General features: G+C 43.9%; 1 protein-coding gene across 5 annotated transcripts in view; it reads right to left on the bottom strand.

Moving 5' to 3' along the window:
* The window catches only part of LOC138757027 (lysine-specific demethylase 3A-like), a 107,177-nt gene extending 80,579 nt beyond the window's left edge, over positions 1–26,598 (bottom strand). Inside the window, exons 1-3 of one of the 5 annotated variants that reach the window (XM_069923640.1) lie at positions 26,015–26,598; positions 9,066–9,209; positions 2,500–2,613 (exon numbers count right to left, since the gene is read on the bottom strand). In XM_069923640.1, coding sequence (XP_069779741.1) covers positions 2,500–2,613; positions 9,066–9,083 — 132 coding nt within the window. In that variant the 5' untranslated portion in view covers positions 9,084–9,209; positions 26,015–26,598. The other 4 variants (XM_069923637.1, XM_069923636.1, XM_069923638.1 and 1 more) reach the window with 4 other exon arrangements.
* Between the last annotated feature and the right edge of the window lie 392 nt (positions 26,599–26,990).

Consider the following 26,990-nt stretch of genomic DNA (forward strand, 5'->3'; position numbering starts at 1 on the left):
CTCCAGCAGCCCACTGCTTGTGTAGGTCCTTCAACCACAAGTCACCAGCAACCCATGAATCTGTTGACCACAAGTTGCCAACAGCTCACAGCCTGAGTGGGTCCTTGAGCTGCTGCCGTGGTCACCTTCCCTGTAGGGTCGTCTCTCACGTTCTTCCTTCTTAACTGGGAATGTTCTCCTCGTTTCTTGTGCCCTGAGCTGATCCATTGTGTCTCCGGAGTCTGTAACCACTTGTGGTACGGTGCCCAGCACAGGCATTGCCATCTAGGGTGCAGACCTCCATCGTTTTTTTTAAAAACCGTCTGCTCCTTTAACAGGTTGTTTAAACCATGTATGGAGTCGTCAGAATCAGGAACAGGAAGTAGGACTCTTTGGAGCAGTGCTGACTCCGTCCCCTGGTCTGCAAAAGTGGCAGCTCCTTTTTATACAGTACTCTATCAAATGTTTTCTGGTTCAAGTATATAACATTCCCTCAATCCACTATGCTTGTTTTCCTTAAAGAACTGCAGTAAATTTGATAATATGGCCTGGCCCTCCTGAATCCAAGCTACATCTGCTTAATGGAACAACTTCTATACAGATTTCTCATTATTTCTTCCTTCATGATAGCTTCAAGCATTACAGATGCCCTACAGTTAGCTGCCTGGATGGGTCGGGCGAGGGCACACAACAGACAAAGGATGACCAATTTAATTCACTGAAAGACAAATGACCCAGTTTGGATTTTAATCCACCAGTTTAGCAGTTGCAATTACTAGAGCCAGAGTTGTACAACATGCAAAGGGTTCTTCAGTCGAACTTGTCCATACAGACCAAACTGCCATTCTTGGCTAGTCCCATATACCTGCATTTGGTCCATATCCTTCCAACCCCTTCCTATTCAGGCATTTGCCTAAATGCCTTTTGGACATTGTAATTATACCACATTTCCAGTTTCCTCTGGCAGCTCATTCCAGATATGGACTACCCAGAGTAAAAAAGTTGCCCTTTGGGTCCATCAAATCTCTTCCCCAAAACCTAGGTTCTCGAGTTCTAGAATCATACCAACAAGGTAAAGGTTCCTTTTAATAACTACCTGACAAGATGAAAATGGAACTTGCAGCACTAAATCAAAATGCAACACCAACATGTCTGTCCAATTTCACACACCATTGCCACACTGACATATCAATCCATGGCCTCATGAACTGCCAGATCAAGGCCACCCATAAATTGTATTCCATTTTGGCACTCTCCAACCAGACAACATTAACATCAGTTTCTATCAACTCCTTCCCCTAATCTCTCTCTTTCCCTATCCTTCTGTCTTCTTTCCTGCATCTCCCCATCCCATTCCCTTTCTATCACAGCTACTCCCTCTTTTGATCACTGCTCAGCTTTTTTCTCTTCTACTCTCCCCACCTATGACCTCTTTCATGTTAGCTTGTGTTCCTCCCCCTGCTCCTTCCTCCCTCCCTCACCTTTATTTAGGCACCTGCCTACGTTTTGCTCATACCCTGATGAAGGACCTAGGCCCGAAACATTCCATACTTTACTTCTTATGGATGCTGCGTGACCTGCTGAGTTTATCCAACACGTTTGTGTATTGCACTCGACTCCAGCATCTGCATACTCATGTATCTGCTCTAACGCAATACGGAGACCAACTGTAATGTATGCATTTACACCCATGTTGCAATTGAATATTTTCAGTCATGAAGACCCAAACTAATAAGCTCAGGTCTGGAAAAAAAAAGTCACAAACACCAAACAAATGCAAGTTTCAACCCCAACCTGAGAATACAGTAGGATTTGGGGTGGGAGGGGTGGGGGAGGGGCGTGGTGATGGTGGTAATGGACTGCACATCCACAGATGGATTGGACCAACATCAGGAGTTCATATCTCAATCTCGCAGATATGGATCTTAGTTTAATTAAAATCCAAAAAAAGTGTTTCAAACTCCCGTAGAAATCCAACCACTTTTTGTTGAAAATAAAACAATTGTTTTTTGAAAAGGATATCAGCTGCTCTTCCTCATCTATCATTTCTATTTCCAATATGATTGAATGATCTCCAAAACTGAGATCATTCAGGCTAAAGATACTTAAGAGCAAGGCCAACAATAACCTTGCTACTTCATTAAAAACTGGAAAAAAGGTTGGCATAACAATGGCAAAAAAAAAAGCTGAAACACAATCAATCCCAACAATGCCAGTGAGCAAAATGAAACTTCAACAAGGCCTGCAGAAGAGGTGATGGTTCATCAACACAACCTCTGGTCAGGTCTGGAACAGAAGGCAGAGAGACACTATCACTTGGCCAGTGCATAGTTTTAGAAACATCTTTACCACAGGGTAAAATCATTGACCTCAAAACCAACAGCGATGCTTCAATATCACAGCATCATCCTTTAAATAAAACAGAGTTCTGCTCAGCATTTGTGAAAGAGTCTAGGATAGAATAATTAGTGATGTAAGCCACATTGGTTCCTGCTTCCAAAGGTGCAATGAATTAATTACCTTCAAGGACTGAAGAGGGACATCCTTTTGCAGAAACATTCGGTATTTGTCAGCAAGAAATTCCACGGCAGTTATCAATCCAATCCCAACCTTGTCAATCAAACACTTAAATGTCTGCAATAACCACAAGAAAACCATGTTCGTATGAAAGCATATAATGTAGTCAATTACATAATATGATTGTCACTGGACTAGGAAAATTAATACAAACCTAAATGAATTAAAATTACGATTATAATTGCTGTTAACTTGCTAATGCCTTGAATAGCAAGACAGTAACACTCAATAGCTTTGTATCATCAACAAATTAAGGGAGCAAAAGCAAGCTGCACGGTAGATAAATAGCTTGCAAAGGGAAAGACAAATGGGCTTGAAGATAACCAGGCCCCCACATCAAGAAGATGGATTATTGTTTGAAGAGGGCACACAAAATCATCGAGGACCCCTAGGACCTCACACACGGCATCTTTCGGCAACTCCCGTCAGGAAACATACAGGAGCATCAGAGGGCCAGTTCCACAAGGGTGAGGAACAACTTCTTCCCACAGGACGTGAGAATGCTGAAAGAACAAAGAAACTGCTCCTACTAACCCTCAGTCTCTACTATTTAGTAAACAATATTTATTTAGATTTATACATCTTTTGCATATTTATCATTCATCTGCATGTGTGTCATGTCTGGTTGTGTGTTTGCACCAAGGACTGGAAAACACTGTTTCATCAGGTTCTACTGGATGATAATAAACTTGAACTTGAATATGCAAGAAAATTCTTCAGTTAGAAAAATAGCACCACAGAATAAATTTTACATGGTGAGGAACTAATAAATGCATGAAGTGATCTTGTGTTGGTTCAAGAGAAGCTAAAAATAAAACAGTACAGCAAACAATTAGGAAGCCCAATGTTATTTTCGACTTTGCAAATGGAGTTAAGAGTTCAAAAGCAAGCTGAAATCGTAATGTGCTCTCCCGAGAACTCACTTGGGATACAGTGTAATTTTGGAACCAGCATACAGAGTCAGTACAGTGTGAATAGTACCACGAAAGAGAGAGGTTGCCTGACAAGCACAGGCAGAGTCAAATTAGCCTGAGGTGAATGGAGTTTAGAAGAATGAGGTGATCACTTGCAGGCATACAAGATTTACCTATTTAGTCACAAGATGAGCAATTCCTTTAATAATAAAACCAGAAAAATGCTATGTTTATGGTCAAAGATCCTGTACCTATTCTGCACATCCTGCCTCACCTGCTAAGTGGCTGAAGTATTTTTTGTTTATACAGTAAAACCCCTGGTATCCAGAATTCAAACAACTGGCACAAAAAAAATTAATAGGTAAAAAAAATACACAAGTTTAAAATTGTAAAAGTAAATGTTCTCCTAAACTTTTGGTGAGATGAGAGCAAATATTCAGCCAGTTGAGTACCTTGGATGCACTTTGCTCGTAGCAGCTGTTTGAATAAAGTTGTATGAAAGAGCAAATAGCATTGCCCAGGATGAAGAGCTGGTTGATGCCACTCACCAGTAGGGTGACTTTTTTTTTTAATATTTAATTTTAATTTTCATAGACTCGTCAAACAAACATCTTTTTTTTAAACATTCAGGTAACATAGTCTATATTTATCTCTCCCCCCCACCCCCCCAACCCATACAACTGAAAGTACTGTCAATTACCTCAACAGCAAAACAAAAAGCACCCCATAAATTCCCCCTCCCAGTTTATCTTTACAACCCCCCCCCCCGCACCAATAACCAAACTATTGGTGCCAATCCATCCTGCCATTTTGAGACGTGCCCAATGCACCCATCTACCAAAATTGTACCTCCCTTCCTTTCCTTTACCTCACTGTATTCATTCTCTTTTCTAATATACAATCATCTTTAAACATAAACATTATGAAAAACCATATTCCCCACCCCTCCCCCACATATTCCTCATAATTACAATATTTACAGTCCATCTTTCCCGATTCACTCTTCCCAAAGTGATGGCAGGGTTCTTACCAAGTCCATTGCCTCCCTTGGATCCTTAAAAACTTTCTTTCCCCTCCTGCCCTTACTAAGTTCAGCGTTGTCAGGTGAAGGAAGGTAAGCTCTATTCCTTTTAGTTTAAGGCTCTTTTTAATTGGGTCAAATTCACTCCTGCATTTCAATAGTGCTACATTCCACCAGGCCCACCCCCCCACCCCCACCCCCCCCCCCCCCACCATCCGCCGCCCATAAAATCTTCTCCATCCTGGTAGCCAAGGAGCCTTACCAGGATAGAGAATGGCCGTTGGTTTGGTCTCAGGAGGTGGTAAGAGATCTGTGGGCCCATTTTATTTTTATATTATTTCCATTTTGTTCCCGCCCCAGTATATCTGGGATCCACTTTTTCAGGAACTCCATGTCTCTCTTCTCCTTACCCTCTTTTACCTCCACAATTTTTACCATATTCCTAATGTTTTCTAAGGTATTTATCTTCTCCCACATCCTTACCCACCCATCCATTTTTCTCTCTCTCTCCTATCCAATCTTTTTCACTCTCTCAATTCTCTCTTCCGTTTCAGATACCCTTTCTGTCATGATATCCAGCCTTTCTTTGATTGCTCCCTGCCCTGACACCAGTGTCTTCAAATTTCTTTATCTGGCCAATGGCCTCCAGTATCTCTTTGGAAAAAGGCATCAGGCCCTCTGCCCCCTATCTGTCTTTCACCTCCCTGTAGTGTCCTTCTTTTACTCCCTCATTCTTCTTCTTCCTCCACCTCCTGCCCCATTATTTTCCCACCAAATCCCCTGGTCGCACTGCTCCTGGAGCCCTCCAGGCCCAACACCTCGAACTCCCTCTGATGCCTAGGACCCATCTCTTCATGCCTGCCGGTTGGAGCTGCCTTACCTGGTAAGTCCTCGTCTTCAACACTACTTATTCTTCCAGTCGATGGGGTCTTTCATTCTGCCACCACCAGCGTTGCCGCTGACTCCACTTCAACTTGACTCCCCTGACCTCAGGTCCCTAAATCTCCCAGACTCGACAGCGCTCCTGTCTCTGCCCACGAACTGTCCACTCCTGTCTTTGCCTGCGTCACTGTCAGCTCCTCCTCAGCTAAGCCCCTGCGACCTCTGGCCTCCGCACCCGACAGCACTCTCACCGCTTCGGTTGCATCCTTCCCCTGGCCCCCTCGGGATCCACCCTTATCAGGGCCATCCTGTCTCTCTCTCTCTCTCTCTCTCCCCCACCCCCCACCCAGGTGAGTTCCATTCCCTTGGGAAGCTTCGTGGCTCCATTGTCACTGCCACTGCTGCTGACATCCCGCTAGGCCCCGGGTTGGCCTCTGCACCTCCACCATGCAGCGAGTCTCTTCCCCATCTTGCCTCTTCGTTCTTTTTCCCATCTTTTTTTCTTTCTCTTCTATTCGTATTCTTGATGGTCTTCCTTCTTTTAGGGGTCTTTTTATTTTAGGGGATCTTCTTGTATCTATCCTTCATTCCATTCTTTTTTTCTTGGGGAGTTCTTGGATCACCCTACAAGCCCTTCGCCGCCATCATGGATCTTACTGGGGTGACTCTCTTAAAATGTCTCGTCCTTGCTTATTGAAAGTTGCCCCAGTCAGAGGCTTTATCAGTAAACAAGGGAGAAGGGGGGAGGTTAATTATCTAAAATGTTATTGTTTGTCTTTCGGGTGGCTCTGTTGAGGTGGAGGAACCTGCTGGTGCAGAGACCATTAAAATTTTCAAAGCATGCAACTTAAAAAAGAGCAAAATGATTTAAAGTTCATATAATTGAAGTTTGTTCAGTGAAGTACAGTATTTCTCTCCTTTAATAATAGTTAAATTGTTAGCAAATCGGCTTGCTAAATATTTACCTAAATTGATACATATCAATCAAACAGGTTTTATTAAAAATAGATATCCTTCAGATAATATTCTTCGACTAATTAGTTTGACCAATGCATACCGACGGCAGCCCAACTTGATGCGGAAAAAGCTTTTGATAGGGTCGAATGGAATTTTTTTTATTTAATATCCTGGAAAAGTTTAAATTTGGCCCTTTTTTTTATTGGCTGGGTTAGATCTTTATATACAAACCCGACTGCTAGGGTGATGACAAATGGACAGATTTCGTCATCATTTAAATTAACACATTCTACTCCACAGGGTTGTCCATTGTCACCAGCCCTATTTGTGTTGGTCATTGAACCGTTAGCTCAATTCGTACGGCAAAATGAGCAGATACAAGGGATGAGAGTTTTGGATGAAGAGTATAAGGTTAATTTATTTGCAGATGATGTTTTGATATACTTAACAAATCCGGAACAATCTTTGCCGCATTAATGGGAATGTTTATTACAGTATGGATCACTATCTGGGTATAAAGTTAATTAGTATAAAAGTGAATTTTTACCGGTAGGTGAAGGAGATTATTCAGTTTATAAAAATGTTATTAACTTGAAATGGACAGATAAAATTAAATATTTAGGAATAATTGTGAATAATGAATATCAATCTTTATATAAATTATGTTCCATTATTGAAAAAGATAAAAGCAGACTTAATTAAGTGGAAAGCTGTTCCATTAACTTTAATTGGCCGGGTTAATTGTATTAAAATGAATATTTTTCCACGTATTCAATATTTGTTTCAATCAATACCATGTTTTCTTACAAGGAACTTTTTCCAGGATTTAAACAAAACTACTAGGGAATTTTTATGGAAAGGTAAATTACCAAGGGTAGCACTAAATAAGCTTACTTGGAAGTACACATTAGGTGGATTGTGATTACCTCATTTTCAGAATTATTATGAGGTAGCCCAACTTAAATTTATTAGTGGTTTGATGGAATTGGATCAATCTCCAAGTTGGGCTAAAGTTGAGATGGCATGTATTTCTGAAACTGCAGTACATCAATTTATATTTCGGTGGAATATAGATTTATTACGGGAGTATAAAGTGCCGATATTAAAAACATCTGTTGATGTTATGGACAAAAAAAAATAAGATTATAGGATCAAAAGGTAAATTATCTATTTTAACACCATTATATAATAATCAGCTTATTCCTTTTTCATTGTTTAATAGTCATTTAAAGAATTGGGATTTTAAGGGTATAAAAATATTGCAGGATTGTTTTGTAGAAGGTCAATTTCTTTCTTTTACTCAATTGAAAGAACGTTTTGATACTTCCGAAAATTCTTTATTTGTTTATTATCAACTTGGATCATTGGTAAAAAAAAAATGTATGGTAGAGAGATGATTTTAGCTGTATTGTCGGAGTTTGAGTCTGATTTCTTCAATGCCTAAAAGGGGTTATATTTCTGTTATGTATCAAGTATTACAAGATAATATGGATAATTCGGAATGGGAAAAATCTAAGTTTAAATGGGAAAATGATTCAACTTTTGTTTTTCTTGAAGATTATTGGATGGATATATGTCACAATAGTTGTTACTAAATTGACAAATGCACGATATGGAATGGTTAATTATAATTTTTTTGCATCAGTTATATTTAACTCCTGAGAAATTGAAAAAATATGGCTTTAGTAATTCAGATTCCTGTTTTAGATGTGGTACATGTGTTGGAACTTTTTTTTTTTACAGGCTGTTTGGTCTTGTATGCATGTACAACCATTTTGGGAAGAAATTAAGTCAATTTTGGAAAAATTGTATAAGATTAAGTTACCATTAGATCCACTTGTTTTTTCACTGGGTTATGTGATTCCTTTAAAGGGATTGGGGTTGGATAAATTTCAAATCGCATTTGTATATTTAGCATTGTCCGTAGCTCGAAAATGTATAGCAAGTACTTGGAAAGATAATAGTGATTAGTATAATGAGATGACATAATGAAATGAAAGCGTCTATTGTTATGGATAAAATTACCTATGTTTTGCATGATAATTATTTTTTTTTGTTAATAAGTGGTCATTATATTTGGAATATATACATTTAGAGGTACTTTGATTTATTTTATTCTTTTTTTAGTTTTTTTTCATATATATTTCTTTGGCTCTCAAGAGAGCTGGCTGAAGGGGTGGGAGGGGGTCGGGTTTCATTTCTTTTTTTTCTTTTTATTTTCATATATATATATATATATATATATATATATATAAATAAATGTTGTTGTATTTGTATGTTTACCAATAATTTTTCAATAAAAAAAGTTTGCAAAAAAAATATTTCTGTCTTTGCTCTTAAACTATTTATTCTTAATGCAGATGTAATAGTTAAGCATTGTAAAAGTTTCAAGCAACCGGAAAATGCACATCCAGCATTTACCAATCCCCATAGGTGCTGGATACCAGGGTTTTATTGTACATAAGATTTTCTTCATGTGCTTACCTTAAAATTGCTCAGTAAATGAAAAATTATTTTAAAGACTGCAAATCCTAAGAAGCCTCCAGTTTCAAAGGAAAGCAAATATTGAGAGTATACTCAAGACTGGGATCAATAGTTTAGAAATATACAAGGAGAGTGAGAATGTAGTGTTAAAACACAGGACCAGATATAATCTTCATTGGTAGAGCATACTTGAGGATTGTAAAGGTGTGCTTGTTTTCTACATTATAATAAATACAAAGAGTTCTTCATACCAATACAGGCCACTGCATGTCATCCGAAGATTCTTCAGTCTTCCTTTCAGCCAAGGCTAACTCCTCTTCAATCAGGAAGACCTTCAGCGCCTCATCATGAAGTTTTATCCATTGACACAAATTATCGTCAAACTCCAAAAAGATCTGTAGTAAAGCAAGAAACAATAGAACTCATCGATCATCCTTGTCTAAAGTTCAAGTTATCCATTAAAAACAAAGTACTCAAGCCGTGAATAACTAAGTTAACTGTGTCCAATGGTTCTAAAAAAAATTTTGGACATTTATTTGAGATTTATCATTGCAACATCAGTAACACTGAGTAGACTGACAATCATACTTTTAAATTATATAGCTAATTTCCATAATATAAAAAAATATTTGCAGCAAACTACAGCAACAAAAATGTTTACATATATCTTATCCTTGGTATATCCTGCCATCCAGGAAGAGGTACCCTGGGTCATCATGACCAGATTACGAAATAACTTTTTGCCCCAAGCCGTGAGGCTTCTGAACACCAGTGACTCACAACGAGCATATGTAACATGATATTCAATAAGTAATGTTATTTATATTTATAAAAATTGTTTCTGAGGTCATTTATCCATGTAAATAACCAGCTCCACTGTCCGAAGAAACACTAACTAGTTTTCACTGTACACTGCAAGGTTCATGGTATGAAAAGCAAATAAACACGACTTGACTTGTACATACACTGCAAGAATTGATTTGTCTCCCAAGCAATGCATTTCTCCTTGACTAGTAAAATAATTGCCAAATACATTTCAGGGTTGTTTGCAATGTTACTACCCTCTTAGAGTTTATTAGGTTCATCAGCAATCTAGTTCAACAGCTGAAAACAAAGGAGAGAGAGTGGTCATCATCAGAGTGGTAAGGCTTTGCCTCCACAGGCTTCGGCGAGAACATGAGAGGCAAGGAATAGTCCGGAGTTGAAATCAGAAAGGACCACCCTATTCGACGAACAAAAAGGATTCAGCAGGTAGGCACAGGTTTTTTGTTCATCTAGTCATAGATGGTGGGAATGGCAGCCAAGGCAGACGAATGCTCTGCAAAATGTGGGTCATCAGGGAAGCCAGCAGTACACTGACGACTTTTCTGTGAGAAGTGCATCCAGCTGCAGCTCCTGACAAGCCGAGTTAAGGAATTGGAGCTAGAGCTGAACTCTGGGAGGCACCTGATCGCTTAACACAAACTCCACAGAATCCCAGCAGCGCCTCTACTTCCTGCGAAAGCTGAGGAAAGTTCATCCCCCAGAGGCCTTGAGGAAGAAGAGCCAAGCAGGCGGGCAGTGTCAGAGGAAAATGCAGGCGCTGTGAGCCCCACACGCTGAGGGGGAAGAGGGCCGCGGGCACCACCAGCACGGGGATCGATGGAGGGTCAAAGGAAAGCGTGAGCATTCAAGGCTCAACGCCAAGAGAGCCGAGAGCAAGAAAAGGTGCAAATAGCATCATAGACTTACACTTGGCCGCAGAGAGAAGCAAGTCCCAGGTGCAGCAGTGATGCTCCAGCAATGGCGGGGATGACTCTGACCCAGCAGTGATGGTGTCGGGCAGTTGTAGCGCGGTCAAAATGTATAACCTGACTTTGCAGACAGACACAAGGAAAAGATACAGAAGAGAGAGAGGAAAAGAAGGACAGGAGGCCTTCTATGGAAAAACATTAAAGTGATGAAGGAAAACAGTAAAAGAGGCTTCAGAAAACAGAATAAAAGTTTTAAGAGATTTATCAATGGAGCTGGGAAAAGTTAGGAAAGCTGTGGGAGAATTGTTAGGAAGAGTGACTGCAGTAGAGAAAAGGATGGAAGGTAACATGGAGAAATTAGAAAATAAAAGGGAAATCTGAGCAAGGGAGAAAGAAAACATGGGATAGACTAGATACCCTTGAGAACATTAGCAAAAGAAATAATAAATAGTAGGGGTGAAAGAGTAGAGAGAAGGGAGGGATCCAATAGCATTCTTTAGGGAATGGATCCCAAAATTATTGGGGAGGGAGAGAATGGAGGGGGGCCCTCCAAATATAAAAGGCTAGTCACTCTCCCCTTCCAAAACCAGGTCTGCGACAGAAAGCCCAATCTGTCCTGATCTGATTGGCCACATTTGAAGATAGGGAAAAAAATCTTACAGGCAGGGGCTCTGGGAGCAAGAGAAAGGGGCGGCCCTGTGGAATACGAGGGCGGGGAAAAGTCCTCTTCTATCCAGATGTCACTACGTCTCTCCTTAAAAAATGTAAAGATTTAGTCAAGAAAATGTTAAGAAACAAGGAAATTGCATCAACTTTATTATATTCATCAACCCTGAAAATATTCTGGGCAAGGGGAGGGAGGAAATTTTTTACTGAGCCTGAAGAGGCATTGGAATATGTTAATACTTTGTCTCCCATTCAAAAAAAACCCCAAGGGAGATGGGGAGAGAAGGGATTCTAGGCTAACAGCTAAGTATAAAGTTGTTTGTATATAATGTAAATACAACTAAAGCAAATATTATACTTTGTTTAACAAAAGTAAATGTCATAAAAAAAATGTTCATTGTGAGCTCCAGAGCAACTGAGAAGGTTGAAAAGCATTGAAGAAAGGTGCAAGGGGCACACCCCTGGATGAGAAAGGCAGTGATGCCAAGAGGTTTAGAATTGGTGTCATGGGGAAGAGGGTTAGGTTAGGTTTGGGGGGGGGAAAGGTGTAAGGGCTATATATTACCTGTTTGGGTGGTATTTTTAAAAAAAACTTTTTGTCTTAATTTCCTTGGATTTACTTTATACATGGCCGGCAGGACCAAAAAGGTAACTTTGGACTGGGCAAAAGGAAAGTATTTTGTGAGAGAGGTAAAGGGAAGCACTCACAGGTAAAAGAGCTGGGGCAATGGATGAAACAATTATATTTTTGAGTTTCAATGTTAATGGCTTAAATGGAAAGGTGAAGAGGAAATAGTCTTGGCATATGTTAAAACAATGAAGGTAGATGTGAACTTTTAACAGGAGATCCACTTTACGAATAGTGAACATCAAAAACTTGAAAGAATTTGGGTGGGACAAGTGATAGCGTCCTCCTTTAGCTCAAAGGCCAGGGGAGTAGCTATTTTAATAGGGAAAAACATTCCAGTAAAGATTAAAAGCACAGTCAGGGTAGAGTTGTAATGGTACATATATGTCATATATGTTCTGAACCTTGGACATTCATGAATATATACACCCCTAATTTTGACGACAAAAAATTTATACAAAATGTCCTTTTGTAATTGGCGGACAGACAGGAAAATGTCTTAATTAGAGGGGACTTCAATTTTTGCCTGGATCTTGTAATGGACCAAGAAAGTGACAAGAGCTAATGCAGCAAAAGCAACCCTGCCCTTCATTAAAGAGTTAAATCTGGTGGATGGTTGGAGATGATGGCATCAAGGGAGAGGGATTACTCTTTCTACTCAAAATAGCACAACCCTTACACTAATATTGACTTGTTTCATGCCTCTCCTCAGCTAGAGGGTAGAAACTGAATGCACAGCAAGGCTATTATCAGATAATTCACCTTTGATTGTAACTTTTGTCATGCCAGATAAACAAGTCATAGCATATAGGTGGCACCTTAACCCGCTGCTATTGAAAAAAAGTTTTGCAGTTATGTTACAGAAAAAAATAATGTTTTATGAAACTGTGCCTTTACTGCCAATAAATTTCTGCTATGGGATACATTAAAAGCTTATCTGAGAGGACAAATAATTGGATTGTATTATAAGAGAGCATATGAGGGAGGTCAATGAATTGGAACAAGAGAAAACTCAATTGAAAAAGGACTACCAAAGATCAGGTTCTGAGGGAAAGTACACGACAATAATAATTTAAAAACTCAGGTACAACTCTTTGCAAACATACAAAATGGAAAAAGTAATATTAAGATCCAAGCAAAGGTACTATAAGCTAGAGGAAAGAGCCCATAAGGTATTGGCCTGGCAGCTGAGAGCAGAGGAAACTGCAAGGACAATTAGCACAATTCAATCAGGGTCAGACAGGATTTCTTATAAACATATATAAATATAAACATATTATAAACATATATATATATAAATTATATAAATCTGAATCAAAGTGGGGTTTGGACAAAATGGAGGAATTCTTGTCCAACTTGGAAATGACAAATTTAGAATCTGAGGAGCAGGAGGGGTTAGATACTCCCTTCTCGGAGGAAGAAATAATAAAACACATTGAGCTTGCTGCAGACCAATAGATCTCTGGGGAAGAACGGGTTCTCTCCCGAGTTTTATTTAGAATTCAAGGACCTGTTACTGCCACTATTTAGGGTGGAACACGCGGCTGAGTCCCATATCCTCCCAAAGTCTTTTTCGATGACAATAATTACAGTAATTCCCCAAAAGAATAAGGACCCACTAAAGCCATCCTCATAGACCAATCTCACTTTTGAATACAGATTATAAAACAATAGCTAAAGCTATGGCAAATAGATTGGGTCAGTATTTACCAAAATTAGTAAATCCAGATCAAATGGGGTTTGCGCAGAAAAGGCAATTGGTAGACAATATAAGAAGGCTCCTTAATATACCTGGCACAGTCAAGGATGGATCCAAGTACAACTTTGTCACTCAACGCTGAGAAAGGCTTTGATAGACTGGAATGGGATTTTTTTTTGGTGAAAGTGCTGGAAAAATTTGGGTTTGGATATGCATTCATAAATTGGGTTAAAGCATTGTACCACAAACCCAAAGCAAAAGTTGTCACTAATGGACAGTCACCTCCAGCCTTCCCACTGACCAGATCTAGTATACAGGGTTGCTCGCTATCCTCTGCTCTATTCACATTGGTTATTGAACCATTAGCAGAAGTCATTCGCAGGGATCCAAGCACCAAAGGGTTTAGAGTGGGGCTGGAAAAAAAAAATTAATTTGTTTGCAGATGATGTTTTGATATATTTGACAAAGCCAGTAGGGTCATTGGCCAGGTTGCAGACTATACTGCAGGACTATGGCAAAATCACAGGATATAAAATTAATTACAGCAAGAGTGAAATAATGCCGCTAACAAAAGGGAGCATGAGAAATACCAACGGGAGAGTAAATTTAAGTGGCCTCAAAAGGGGATGAAATATTTGGGAATATGGATAGATAAGAACTTACAAAATCTATATAAATTGAACCATCTCGCCCACTTGGAAATAGTGAGGAGGACCTACACAGGTGGATGCACCTGCCCATCACGCTGATGGGCAGGGTTAACTGCATTAAAATGAACATGATGCCAAGGGATACTATTTTCAATCTTTGCCTAGACCACTGCCCAGAGTTTTTTTTAAATCATACAATTTCTGTGTAAGAATAATGTAGCCAGAATCTCAATGGAAAAATTGGCCTGGGACCATCGCCAGGGAGGAATGGGGCTCCCAGACTTTAAAAAAAATGATCATTGGACAGCCCAGGCAGGGTTTATCGCCTTGTTCTTTGAGGTAGACAGTTTACCCACCTGGGCAGAAATTGGTCTAAACGGATAGCAGGAGAAATTATTTACAAATGGGATACCAAGTTAATAACGCAAAAAGATGACAACCCGATACTAACATAACATAACAACAATTTACAGCACAGAAACAGGCCATTAGGCCCTTCTAGTCCGCACCGAACCAAACACCCCTCTCTAGTCCCACCTCCCTGCACAATGCCCATAACCCTCCATCTTCTTCTCATCCATATACCTGTCCAACCTTTTCTTAAATAATACAATTGACTCCGCCACCACTATTTCTCCCGGAAGATCATTCCACATGTCTACCACTCTCTGAGTAAAGAAGTTCCCCCTCATGTTACCTCTAAACCTCTGCCCCTTAATTCTTAACTCATGTCCTCTTGTTTTAATCTTTCCTCCTCTTAACGGAAATAGTCTATCCACATCCACTCTGTCTATCCCTTTCATAATCTTAAATACTTCTATCAAATCCCCTCTCAACCTTCTACGTTCCAAAGAATAAAGACCTAATCTGTCCAATCTCTCCCTATACTCCAGATGCTTAAACCCAGGTAACATTCTGGTAAACCTTCTCTGCACTCTCTCCACTCTGTTTATATCCTTCCTATAATTAGGCGACCAGAACTGAACACAGAACTCCAAATTAGGCCGCACCAACGTCTTATACAGTCTCAACATCACCTCCCAACTCCTATATTCCATGCAATGATTGATAAAGGCCAGCATACTAAAAGCCTTCTTCACCACCCTATTCACGTGAGTTTCTACCTTCAGGGAACGATGTACCGTTACTCCTAAATCTTTCTGCTCTTCTGTATTCCTCAATGCTCTCCCATTTACCACGTATGTCCTGTTCTGATTCTTCTTACCAAAATGAAGCACCTCACACTTATCAGCATTAAATTCCATCTGCCATTTTTCAGCCCACTTTTCTAAGCAGCCCAAATCCCTCTGCAATCCTTGATACTAAAGCAGATCATTCAAACATGGCAAAAAAAAACTAGATTATTGGGTTAAAAGTACAATTGTCCCCTAAAATGCCCCTAACTCAGAACAAATTAATCGGTATGACTATGGGTAACAAGATCCTAGAGTGTACCGAGGACTGTTATGAGAAGGGAAAGCTTATGTCATTCGAGCAATTAAAACACAAATTTGACTTATCAAACAAGACCTTCTTCTGCTATCTTCAATTAAGATCTTCTGTGAAGGACAGAAGATGGGCCTGCCGCTGTGTAGTTACATGGAAGCTCTAATTCAAAGGGGGAAATCACACTTTTCAATTCATTTCAGCTATGCATCTCCTGTTCCAAAACAAGATCCTGATACTGGGTCTCCATAAAGTGAAGCAAAGATGGGAGTCAGATCGAGGAACAACAATTCCTGTGTGATGCTGGTCTGACTTCTGCTGGTCTGACTTCTGCTGGGACAGCATGAAGGCAGTTAACAGCAGGTATAGGCTGACGCAATACAATTTTTTTTGCACCAGCTATACCTTATGTCGCAAAATTGCACAAGGTCAAACAAGAAATCTCAGAATTGTATTTTAGATGTGGTGTAGAGACAAGAACTTTTCTATATTCTATGCAGCTAAGCACAAAGATGAAACCCTTCTGGGAAGAATTAGGGGACATCTTGAAAAGAATTTACAGGGGTGTAGTATCCACAGGACCCAGCCCTGTTCCTGCTGGGGGATATTATGGATGAGAGTCCAAAAGCGTCTAAACATTAAATTCAATTCGTGGCCAGGAAATGCATAATGGTTACCTGAAAATCTGACTCTCAGCTAAGCCAGCATGATGGAGCACAGAGGTACAGAGCTGTGTTCCCCCTGGAGAAAATTACTTACAACTTAAGCACGAGATAGGACACGTTTGTTGAGATGTGGCAGCCATACCTGCAACATGTCAAAACACAAGTGTGATTAGCCTTCCCAGGGCCTTTCTCAATAAGAATAACAGGATCGCACAAGCCCCATAATACTGAGAACAAGGAGACAATTTGAAAGTCCTGCCGGCTCCCCCCATTTTTTTTTTTACCCTCATGTATTTATATTATTATTTTAATAATTGATTTTTATGCTTTTACCCAGGTTGAAGTGGAAGGATGAAGGATGAGGGGAGAGGAAAAAGGGAGGACTTGGCAAACAATGACCTGTAAAAGGGGATTGTTCCCCTGCAACACCTAATACGCGTCTGTAAAAATATAAATAAAATTTTGAGAAAAAGTACGTGTGAGTTAAGTGGAGGACCTTCAAAGGTGAAATTCTGAGAGTAAAAAACTTATAGGTTCCTTCAGGATCAATGGCAAGGTTAGAAGGCATAGGGAATGTTGGTTTTTGAGGATATTGGGGATCTGGTTTGGAAGAAGAGAAATTTGTATAATAGGCAAAATGGAGCAAATGAGGCACTTGAGGAATATTTAAAAAAAACAAGAAAAACCTCAAGAAAGAAATCAGGAAAACAAAAGGACGAGTTGCTTTGGCAGACAATGTGAAGGAAAATCCTAAGGGTTTCTACAGGTATATTAGGAGCAAAAGGATCAAAAGGGACAAAATTGGTTCCCTTGAAGATTAAGTAGTCAGCTTTAGGATCTTAAATTTTTTTTCCCCCATCAGTATTCAATCATGAAAAGGATACAGTTGTGGAAAGTAAGGTACACAAGCAGTGAGGTCATGGACCCCATACAGATTAAAGAGGAGGAAGTGCTTGCTCTCTTAAAGCAAATAAGGGTGGTTAAATCCCCAAGGCCTGACAAGATATTCCCTTGGACCTTAAGGGAGACTAGTGCAGAAATATTTAAAATGTCCTTAGCCACGGGTGTGGAGGATGGCTCAGGTTGTTCCATTGATTAAAAAAAAGGCTCCAAAAGTAACCATGGAAATTATAGGATGGTGTGCCTGATGTAGGGAAATTATTGGAAAGTCTTCTAAGAGATCGGATATTCAATTATTTGGGTAGACAGAAACTGATTTGGGATAGTCAACAAAGCTTTGTGCATGGTAGGCCATGTTTATCCTATTTATTGAGTTTTGAGGAGATTATCAGGAAAATTAAGGAAGGAAAAGTTGTGGATGTTGTCTATATGGACTTTAGGGAGGCATCTGACAAAGGTTCCACATGGGAGGTTAGTCAGGAAGTTTTAGACACTAGGCATTCATGGTGAATTTGATTCGACAATGGCTGGACAGGAGAAGGCAGAGAGTAGTGGTGGATGATTACTTCTCAGACTGGAGGCCTGTGACTAGTGGTGTCTCAGGATCAGTGCTGGGACCATTGTTGTTTGTCATCTATATCAATGATCTGGATAATAATGTGGTAAACCAGATCAGCAAATTTGCAGATGATACTGAGATTGGACATGTTGTGGACAGCAAATAAGGCTTTCAAAGCTTACAGAAGAATCTGGACCAGCTGGAAAAACAGGCTGCAAAATGGTTGATGGAACGTAATACAGATGGTGTTGCATTTTGGAAGGACAAACATAGAAAGGGCAGACACAGTTAATGGTGGAGCACTGAAGAGTGCGGTATAACAGATGAATCTTGGAAAACAAATACACAATTCCCTGAAAGTGGTGTCACAGGTGGATAGAGTTATAAAGAGAGCTTTTGCCATATTGGCCTTCATAAATCAAAGTATGGAGTACAGGAGTTGGGATGTTATGTTAAAAATGTACAAGATATTGGTGATTTGGCGTATTGTCAGCAGTTTTGGTCACCTAACTAAAGGAAAGATATCAATAAGATAGAAAGATTTACTAGAATGTTGTCCAGACTTCAGAAACTGAGGTATGGGGAAAGGCTAAACAGGTTAGGACTTTATTCCCTGGAGCATAGAAGAATGCGGGGAAATTTGATAGAGGTATTGAAAATTATGAGGACAGACAGAGTAAATGTAGATAGGTTTTTTCCACTGGGGTAGGTGAGGTGAAAACTAGACAGAGTGGTGAGAGTGTGGAATGAACTTCCAGCTGAAGTCATGAATGCAGGCTCAATTTTAACATTTAAGAGGAATTAGGACAGGTACATGAATGGGAGAGGTAAGACTGGGTACAAGTAGTGGGACTAGGCCAAGGATGGTCAACCTTTTAATTTTTAATTTAGACATACAGCACAGTAGGTACTGGAAAGGTAGGTTAATTGGGTAGCATAGACTCGCGGGCTGAAATGTCTAAACTATAAATTAAAAGTTTGGCTACTCCTGGACTAGGTTTTAAAAAAATGGTTTGGTTCAGCACAGACTAAAAGAGTGAAAGAGGCCTGTTTCTGTGATGTAATGTTCTACGGAGCTTTGCACAGGGGTCTGGCTCTTTACTCTCCCACCTTTTTTCAATTAATTTTTGGAGTCAATTTCAATTATCGTTGACTTGCAACATATGTACTCTTTATAATGAGTCTAAGTAAACAGAGTGTGGGTATTTTTCAATGTTCAATATTGTGACAGAATATAGATATGTTTTTGGGAGATAAATTGGGGCAGGTTTTAGTGTAGGTCACAAACAAACAAACAAACCCCATTTGAAAGACAGGTTGTAAGTGCTTTGTTCAGCCTGGTCAAAGCCCTTGTGGTTCATGCAAGAGAGGACTGGCTGTCTAATATTTCACTTAGAATAAGAGAAACAAAAAGGCACTGTGTGGTGACCTAAAAGAGGTTATCATCTGGAAAACCTTGAAGGGGCAAGTTTCGTCAGCAGGACACTGAAGTGGCTGATTAATAAGGAATCAGTTGTGGAGATCCTGCAACAAATCTCTCTCTGAAAACCAACAAGAACCTTCCTGAGCGGTAACCATGTACCTTTCAAGCACCAAAGCCTGGTGAACTTTATAAATGTTAAATTCTGTGCACAGTATAAGAATTGCCTACAACCAGTGAACTTGGAGGAATGAGAAGAGAGATTGGGCTGTGAATTAAAGAACTTTTCTGAACTTACACAGACATTACATACACGTGCTCAGAATTAGAAGGGGGTTGTTAGGTTAAGCAAATTAATAGTGATATGTTAAAGTATGATTCTGTTTTCATATTTAAAGATAATTAAAAGTAACTTTTGTTTAAGTAACCATTTGTCTTGGTGAATATCTATTGCTGCTGGGATTGGGGATCCTCTGGGCTCTAACAATATTTCTGTGCTCCCTTGAGCAAGGGAACCTTTTCTGTATTGATTGGATCAATGCAAAACAGAGCATTTTTAACTCCTTTTAGAATGCCTGTGTGTGCTCATCAGATGTCAGCAGAGGCCAAAAATAGGTTGTGAATACTTCTCTCTTCACCTGCAGAAACAGTCTTCAGGAATAAGTGATCTGTGAAATACCCATTAAAGAAATTAATAATTTGAAGTCAAAGTTTCAACAATGGCCATCTATCTCTGGAATTGTCAGTGCATAAACATAACCACAGAAATCTAACAATTGCTCATTTCTTCAGTCAAGAGGATTGTGCCCAGTCAACAAAAATTAAGATGAAAATTCCAGTGGCAAATTTTTTGAAGAAACATTTAAACCCTAGGAAGAGGAGATGGAAGGCCTCTATGAAAAACATACAACGATCAGAACAAAACAAAATGTGTGCTTAACAACATTCATTGAGAGGTGGCTTTCAAGGTACATCAGGATTTTCAGGTTCTCATTGTGGACCTTGTTGTTGTTTAGATGGGTAGGTTCGTAAAGGACCCGTGTTTGGTGCATTTTCTCTTTCAGGACTTGGACCTTACCTTCCAAGTATGCATCACCTGCTCAGTGAGACTGGTAGTGAATTGGAGGGGCACAAGTTTAATATTTCCCCATTTGTCCTGTCATAAGCTACTCCCAAGTGGGAAACTTGCTGAATTTGCAAGCTTCTTGCAGAAGTGCTGTAAGAAAAGCAGAGAAAAGCGTTGGAGCAGGGTCTCAATCTTGCTAGACACCAGTCTACACAGAGTTTGGGTTGATTGGTTAAAAACAGCACTCGTGTGGCATTATAAGCAGATACAAAATAGATTAATTTCTGCACTTGCAAGGATGAAGGTCATTGTTGAATTTCTCGGCAAGCAGAAACGCAAGATGAAATTTACCACCGTCTTTGGCAATCAGAGGAAAAGAACACTTAAACATCAAGGCCTCAAATGCAATATACAGCTCGTGGTTTATGAGGCAGTAGTGATTCCCTGCCCTCCTATATGCCTTTGGAATTTAAAAGAATGAGAGGTAATCTGGTTGAGACATACAAAATTCTAACAGGAATAGACAGGAAAAATGTTCCCAATGTTGGGGAAGGCCAAAACGTGGGGAGACAGTCTAAAGCAGTGGTTCTCAACCTTCTTACCCTCCCTCGACTTACACATTACACAAGAAATCCTTTTCTATGCCATAGGTGTTCCGTGGTTAGTAAGGGATTGTTGATGGTGACATGTGAGTGGGAAAAAAAGTTGAGAACCACTGGGCAACCCATTTAGGACCAAGATGAGGAGAAACTTCTCATTGCGAACTCACAAAGGTCAGTTTGTTAGATATAGTTAGATATAGTTCAAAGGCAATGGATGCTGTGCCCACAAACTTTCAACAAGGTTTTTTATTTAAAAAGTCACTGAATAAACATTAGCAAAATTAATCAGATGGAAGTAGGGGAGCAGCAGATGTAAACAAACGGCAAGACAGAGCAGATAAGGCATCTCCTGTGTCCTGGACATCATTTACATCTCCAAAGAAAGAAATCACATTAGTGTTTCTGGGAGCTTGGCTGATGGAAAGTGGTTTTCTGCAACATCTTAATAGCTGTACCTCAAGCCTAAAGTATGTCCTAAGGATATGAAATTGCCTAATAAATGTAATTTTTTCTTCTAATTGAATGGGGGCCTTGCAGAATTAAAGAAAGAAAATAGTGTATCGTTTTGATGTACAGATTTTGGGCACAGATTAGAACTACAAGAAACAAGCAGGTAGACAGTAGGAACAAAGTTAATGTTTTGGGTGCACACAAGAGAAGGGCAATGGGTCTTCACTTAACAAAATAAGTGCAGGATGCAGAGAAGGAGCAGGAGAATGGGACTGGTTCTTGCAGAGAATCAGTACAGCCTCTTTCATTCAATGGTGCTGAGCTCCCATGCAATGGAGTACAGTGCCAAGTGCAGAGTCAATTAGTTCCTAACTTCAGTAACTAAAGAATGGAGTTCAAGCAGCTTCTGGGAACATCCACAAGAAAACAAAATGGACTCATTAGAATAGATCAACTGCGTCAGTGACAATGCTGGTGTTAGATAAGAGTCAAGGGAGCACATCTTGGTCAAGGAGAGAGAAGATTCATTATCTACAAAGTTTTTTTTTAAATGTCTCCAATTTCACACCAGCAATGAGCAATTTTAAACTGTCTTCAAATCACAATGAACTGAATTTTTTTTTAAATCCTAAATTCCAATGTCCCCTTCACTACCTTTAAAAATCTCAGCACCCAACCCTTCAATCGACCTTTTACTCACCTCTGGAGACAGTCCAAAGCCTGGCAACAAATAGGAGGAAAACACGAATGTTTGCAGACACCCTGATTTACCTGCCAGTGAATATTCCGGATATGAACAAGGTGCTGCATACCTGCACGTCCCCTGAATTGCTGGCTAATTATTAATCCCTGAGTAGTGTTGCACTAGAACTCTTTACATTATACCAAATCGGAGGACTGTTTATTAAATCATCCCATCACATCTGTAATCTTCAATCAAACCATTTCCTTCAGCTTTTAGGCTAATAAAACACTTCATACAAGGAGTGGTTTGATAGTGACATGTTCTCGCTCTCAAAGCAAGTAAGACAGAAAGCACACATCCTTAATGGGTAACGTATAAATAAAATGACCCCAAAAAAATGGAGAAACTCGGCAGGTCAAACAGGGCATTTTATAGAACAAAGTTAAAAGATATACAACCAAGCAGGTCTCAAGATCCTTATCGGGGTTGACCCTGTGGTGAGGTGTGGGGAAGAGACAAGTCATCAGCCAAGATTATTCCCCCTGCCCCCCTTATGAATCAATTGGAAATTATAACCCCAAATCGCAGATCAGAAGCCGGGGAGAGAGGGGGATGAAGGGAAACTGGGGCGAGCCCGGGCGAGGGGGCCCCCAGGACTGAGCAGTAAAAGGAGACAGTCAGCTGATCAAACCATGTCCTTAATGTAGCAAAGGTAGAGACATCACCTGCATTTGGCGCCTAAGCCCTGCAACAAGGAGGAGGAGGAGGGGGCGGGGGGAGGAGGAGGAGGGGGCGGGGGGAGGAGGAGGAGGGGGCGGGGGGAGGAGGAGGAGGGGGCGGGGGGGAGGAGGAGGAGGGGGCGGGGGGAGGAGGAGGAGGGGGCGGGGGGAGGAGGAGGAGGGGGCGGGGGGAGGAGGAGGAGGGGGCGGGGGGAGGAGGAGGAGGGGGCGGGGGGAGGAGGAGGAGGGGGGCGGGGGGAGGAGGAGGAGGGGGCGGGGGGGAGGAGGAGGAGGGGGCGGGGGGAGGAGGAGGAGGGGGCGGGGGGAGGAGGAGGAGGGGGCGGGGGGAGGAGGAGGAGGGGGCGGGGGGGAGGAGGAGGAGGGGGCGGGGGGAGGAGGAGGAGGGGGCGGGGGGAGGAGGAGGAGGGGGCGGGGGGAGGAGGAGGAGGGGGCGGGGGGAGGAGGAGGAGGGGGCGGGGGGAGGAGGAGGAGGGGGCGGGGGGAGGAGGAGGAGGGGGCGGGGGGAGGAGGAGGAGGGGGCGGGGGGAGGAGGAGGAGGGGGCGGGGGGAGGAGGAGGAGGGGGCGGGGGGAGGAGGAGGAGGGGGCGGGGGGAGGAGGAGGAGGGGGCGGGGGGGAGGAGGAGGAGGGGGCGGGGGGGAGGAGGAGGAGGGGGCGGGGGGAGGAGGAGGAGGGGGCGGGGGGAGGAGGAGGAGGGGGCGGGGGGAGGAGGAGGAGGGGGCGGGGGGAGGAGGAGGAGGGGGCGGGGGGGAGGAGGAGGAGGGGGCGGGGGGGAGGAGGAGGAGGGGGCGGGGGGGAGGAGGAGGAGGGGGCGGGGGGGAGGAGGAGGAGGGGGCGGGGGGGAGGAGGAGGAGGGGGCGGGGGGGAGGAGGAGGAGGGGGCGGGGGGGAGGAGGAGGAGGGGGCGGGGGGGAGGAGGAGGAGGGGGCGGGGGGGAGGAGGAGGAGGGGGCGGGGGGGAGGAGGAGGAGGGGGCGGGGGGGGAGGAGGAGGAGGGGGCGGGGGGGAGGAGGAGGAGGGGGCGGGGGGGAGGAGGAGGAGGGGGCGGGGGGGAGGAGGAGGAGGGGGCGGGGGGGAGGAGGAGGAGGGGGCGGGGGGGAGGAGGAGGAGGGGGCGGGGGGGAGGAGGAGGAGGGGGCGGGGGGGAGGAGGAGGAGGGGGCGGGGGGGAGGAGGAGGAGGGGGCGGGGGGGAGGAGGAGGAGGGGGCGGGGGGGAGGAGGAGGAGGGGGCGGGGGGGAGGAGGAGGAGGGGGCGGGGGGGAGGAGGAGGAGGGGGCGGGGGGGGAGGAGGAGGAGGGGGCGGGGGGGAGGAGGAGGAGGGGGCGGGGGGGAGGAGGAGGAGGGGGGCGGGGGGGAGGAGGAGGAGGGGGCGGGGGGGAGGAGGAGGAGGGGGCGGGGGGGAGGAGGAGGAGGGGGCGGGGGGGAGGAGGAGGAGGGGGCGGGGGGGAGGAGGAGGAGGGGGCGGGGGGGAGGAGGAGGAGGGGGCGGGGGGGAGGAGGAGGAGGGGGCGGGGGGGAGGAGGAGGAGGGGGCGGGGGGGAGGAGGAGGAGGGGGCGGGGGGGAGGAGGAGGAGGGGGCGGGGGGGGAGGAGGAGGAGGGGGCGGGGGGGGAGGAGGAGGAGGGGGCGGGGGGGAGGAGGAGGAGGGGGCGGGGGGGAGGAGGAGGAGGGGGCGGGGGGGAGGAGGAGGAGGGGGCGGGGGGGAGGAGGAGGAGGGGGCGGGGGGGAGGAGGAGGAGGGGGCGGGGGGGAGGAGGAGGAGGGGGCGGGGGGGAGGAGGAGGAGGGGGCGGGGGGGAGGAGGAAACTCTCAAGGAGTTCGCAATAACCCAAACACCTGTTTCCCTCCTCGAAGCCTCACCCTCCATCAGGAAATCCTCTTCCCTGCCAAGTGCCGGCCGATCCCCGGTCGCTCATCCATCTCGTTCATTCATTGCAACACGTGCGGCAAATCGCACTCACCAGCAAATCCGGATTCGCCCGATCCTTGTGGGAAACGGCTCTGATGGTCCCCGCTCTCCAGTCCCACTCTGAGACGGGCCGGTGCTCGGGCCCCGCGGCGGGGCTGGCGAGGACGCCCAGGAAGCGCTTGCCCACCGAGGGGCGCGGGGCCGCCGCCGCCGCCATGCCTCCGCCTCCTCCGCCTGGGCCAGCTCCTAGGTCGCCCGCGCCGCCCCGCGCATCTCGTTCCCCCTCCCCGGCGCGCGGTCGCTCGCCCTCCACGCCCATTGGCCCGCCCGGCGCCGAGAGGCGAGATGTCAAGCGCGCGCCGCCCGATTGCTCCAGCCCCGCGCCAATCGCCGGCCACTTCCCGCCCCCGCGCCGGCTTCGCGGCTCAGCGAGGAGCCGACCGTTCGGAGCCGTCCGCGCCCCGGGCCGGCTCACCCTTTCCGTGCAGGACATAGTTCGGCGGGCGAAGCGCCTCTCAGTGCACCCACGCAGCCGATGCGAAGCGCTGCATGGAAGAGCTGCAACGCCCCCTCTGGGACGGGGCCAATACGAGCTCGTTGGTGGCGATTCAAGCGACAAAAGTTATTCATGCCCGCGCGTGGAGGCGGCATGCGACAATGTTTTGGTGGGGAGTCATTCGGCTCATGTACGTGCCTGTTTGTGCGTAGACACCGAGGACCCGAACAAGCGAGTCAGCGCCCTCTGCTGGTGCGACCGTCAGGTGCAGCGCCCCAAACTCGTTGCAGCTGCTCGAAAGACCATTGGCATCTTCCTTCTTATCCAAGTCCATGGGTTCTCACCATATGTGTCCCATTTTACATCGGCCTGGTCAGATCCCATGGACTGTGAAAGAAAGAACATGCCAATACCATTTAGCACTGCTGCAAGGAGGAGTTTTGAATGCTTTCCACACCCAAAATACCCTGTACTTGGTGGGCAAGTGGATAGGTCCTTCAAAAGGTGGTCAGTTGGTTGATGAAATTCACCACCCTCTTCAATGCACCAAGTTTGAGCCAATTGAGCTGCAGCATAGTGGTGGTGGGGGGACGGGAGGGGAGGGGGTGTGGAGGTGTTGACTGCTTCACCAACCCCTTCACAGTCAGATCCAACGACCTGAAGGTGTTGGGGATTTGGTTTGGAGGGGCCGAGGGGTGCAACAACAATTTGCCGGAGAAGTTATCAAAGGTCCACCAGAAGTTCAAGTCAAGCTTATTGCACAAGTCCAACCCGATGAAACAGTGTTCTCCGGTCTTCAGTGTAAACCCTGCAGACACACAATACATATGCAGGACAAATATTCATATATACAAATAAATATTTTTCATGAATATGAGCATCTCGTTTGTTTACTGTGAAAAGTTCCTTTGGTCACTCAGCATTCTCACTGCCCTTGGAAGAAGCTTTTCCTCAGCCTGATGGTGCTGGCTCTGGTTCTCCTGCATCTCTTTCCCGATGAGAAGAGCTGAAAGATGCTGTGTGTGGGGTGGAAAGAGTCCTCAAAGATTTTGCAATCCCTGCTCAGGCAACGATACTGGTAGATCACGGTGATGAGAGGGAAGAAGATTCCAGGAGGGAGACTCTGCCACTCTTTATGGTCCTGTGGATTGACCTCCAATCCATTTCTCTGCAGCCAACATACCACACTGTGATGCAGCTGACCAAGACACTCTCTATAGAGTTCCTGTAGAAGGTTGATATAATGGTGGCCAGTAGCCTTGCCTGCTTCAGTCTTCTCAGGAAGTGCAGATGTTCTTGGGTCTTCCTGTCAAGTGAGAAGATGTTGAGTGTTCACAATAAGTCAATAGTTGAGTGAACTCCAAGGAACATGGTGCTCTCCACTCTCTTCACTACAGAGTTATCGATGTGTGATAGAGGGTGGTTGTTCCTGGTCCTCCTGATGTCCACAATCATCTCCTTTGTGTTGTCCACACTGAGACTCAGGTTGTTATATTCACACCATTCCATGATATTTTCCACCTCTTCTTTGTAGCGTGACTCATCATTGTTGATAATGAGACCAACTGCTGTTGTGTCATCTGCAAACTTGATGACATTGTTGGAGATGGATCTGGTGATGCAGTTGTGTGTCAATAATTGAACAGGAGCAGAGCAATCTGGACAGACTGTACTCTTTCCATTAGGAAGTCCAGAATCCAGAGCAATCTGGACAGACTGTACTCTTTCCATTAGGAAGTCCAGAATCCAGTTACAGAGAGGGATTTTGTGTCCCATCGAGGACAGCTTCTCCACCATCTCTGTGGAATGATCATATTAAATGACAAGTTGATATCGATGAATAGCAGCCTGGCATATGAGGTGTTTTCCT

Source organism: Narcine bancroftii, chromosome 3 (assembly GCF_036971445.1).
Source record: "Narcine bancroftii isolate sNarBan1 chromosome 3, sNarBan1.hap1, whole genome shotgun sequence".
In the NCBI taxonomy this organism is placed as follows: Eukaryota; Metazoa; Chordata; class Chondrichthyes; order Torpediniformes; family Narcinidae; genus Narcine; species Narcine bancroftii.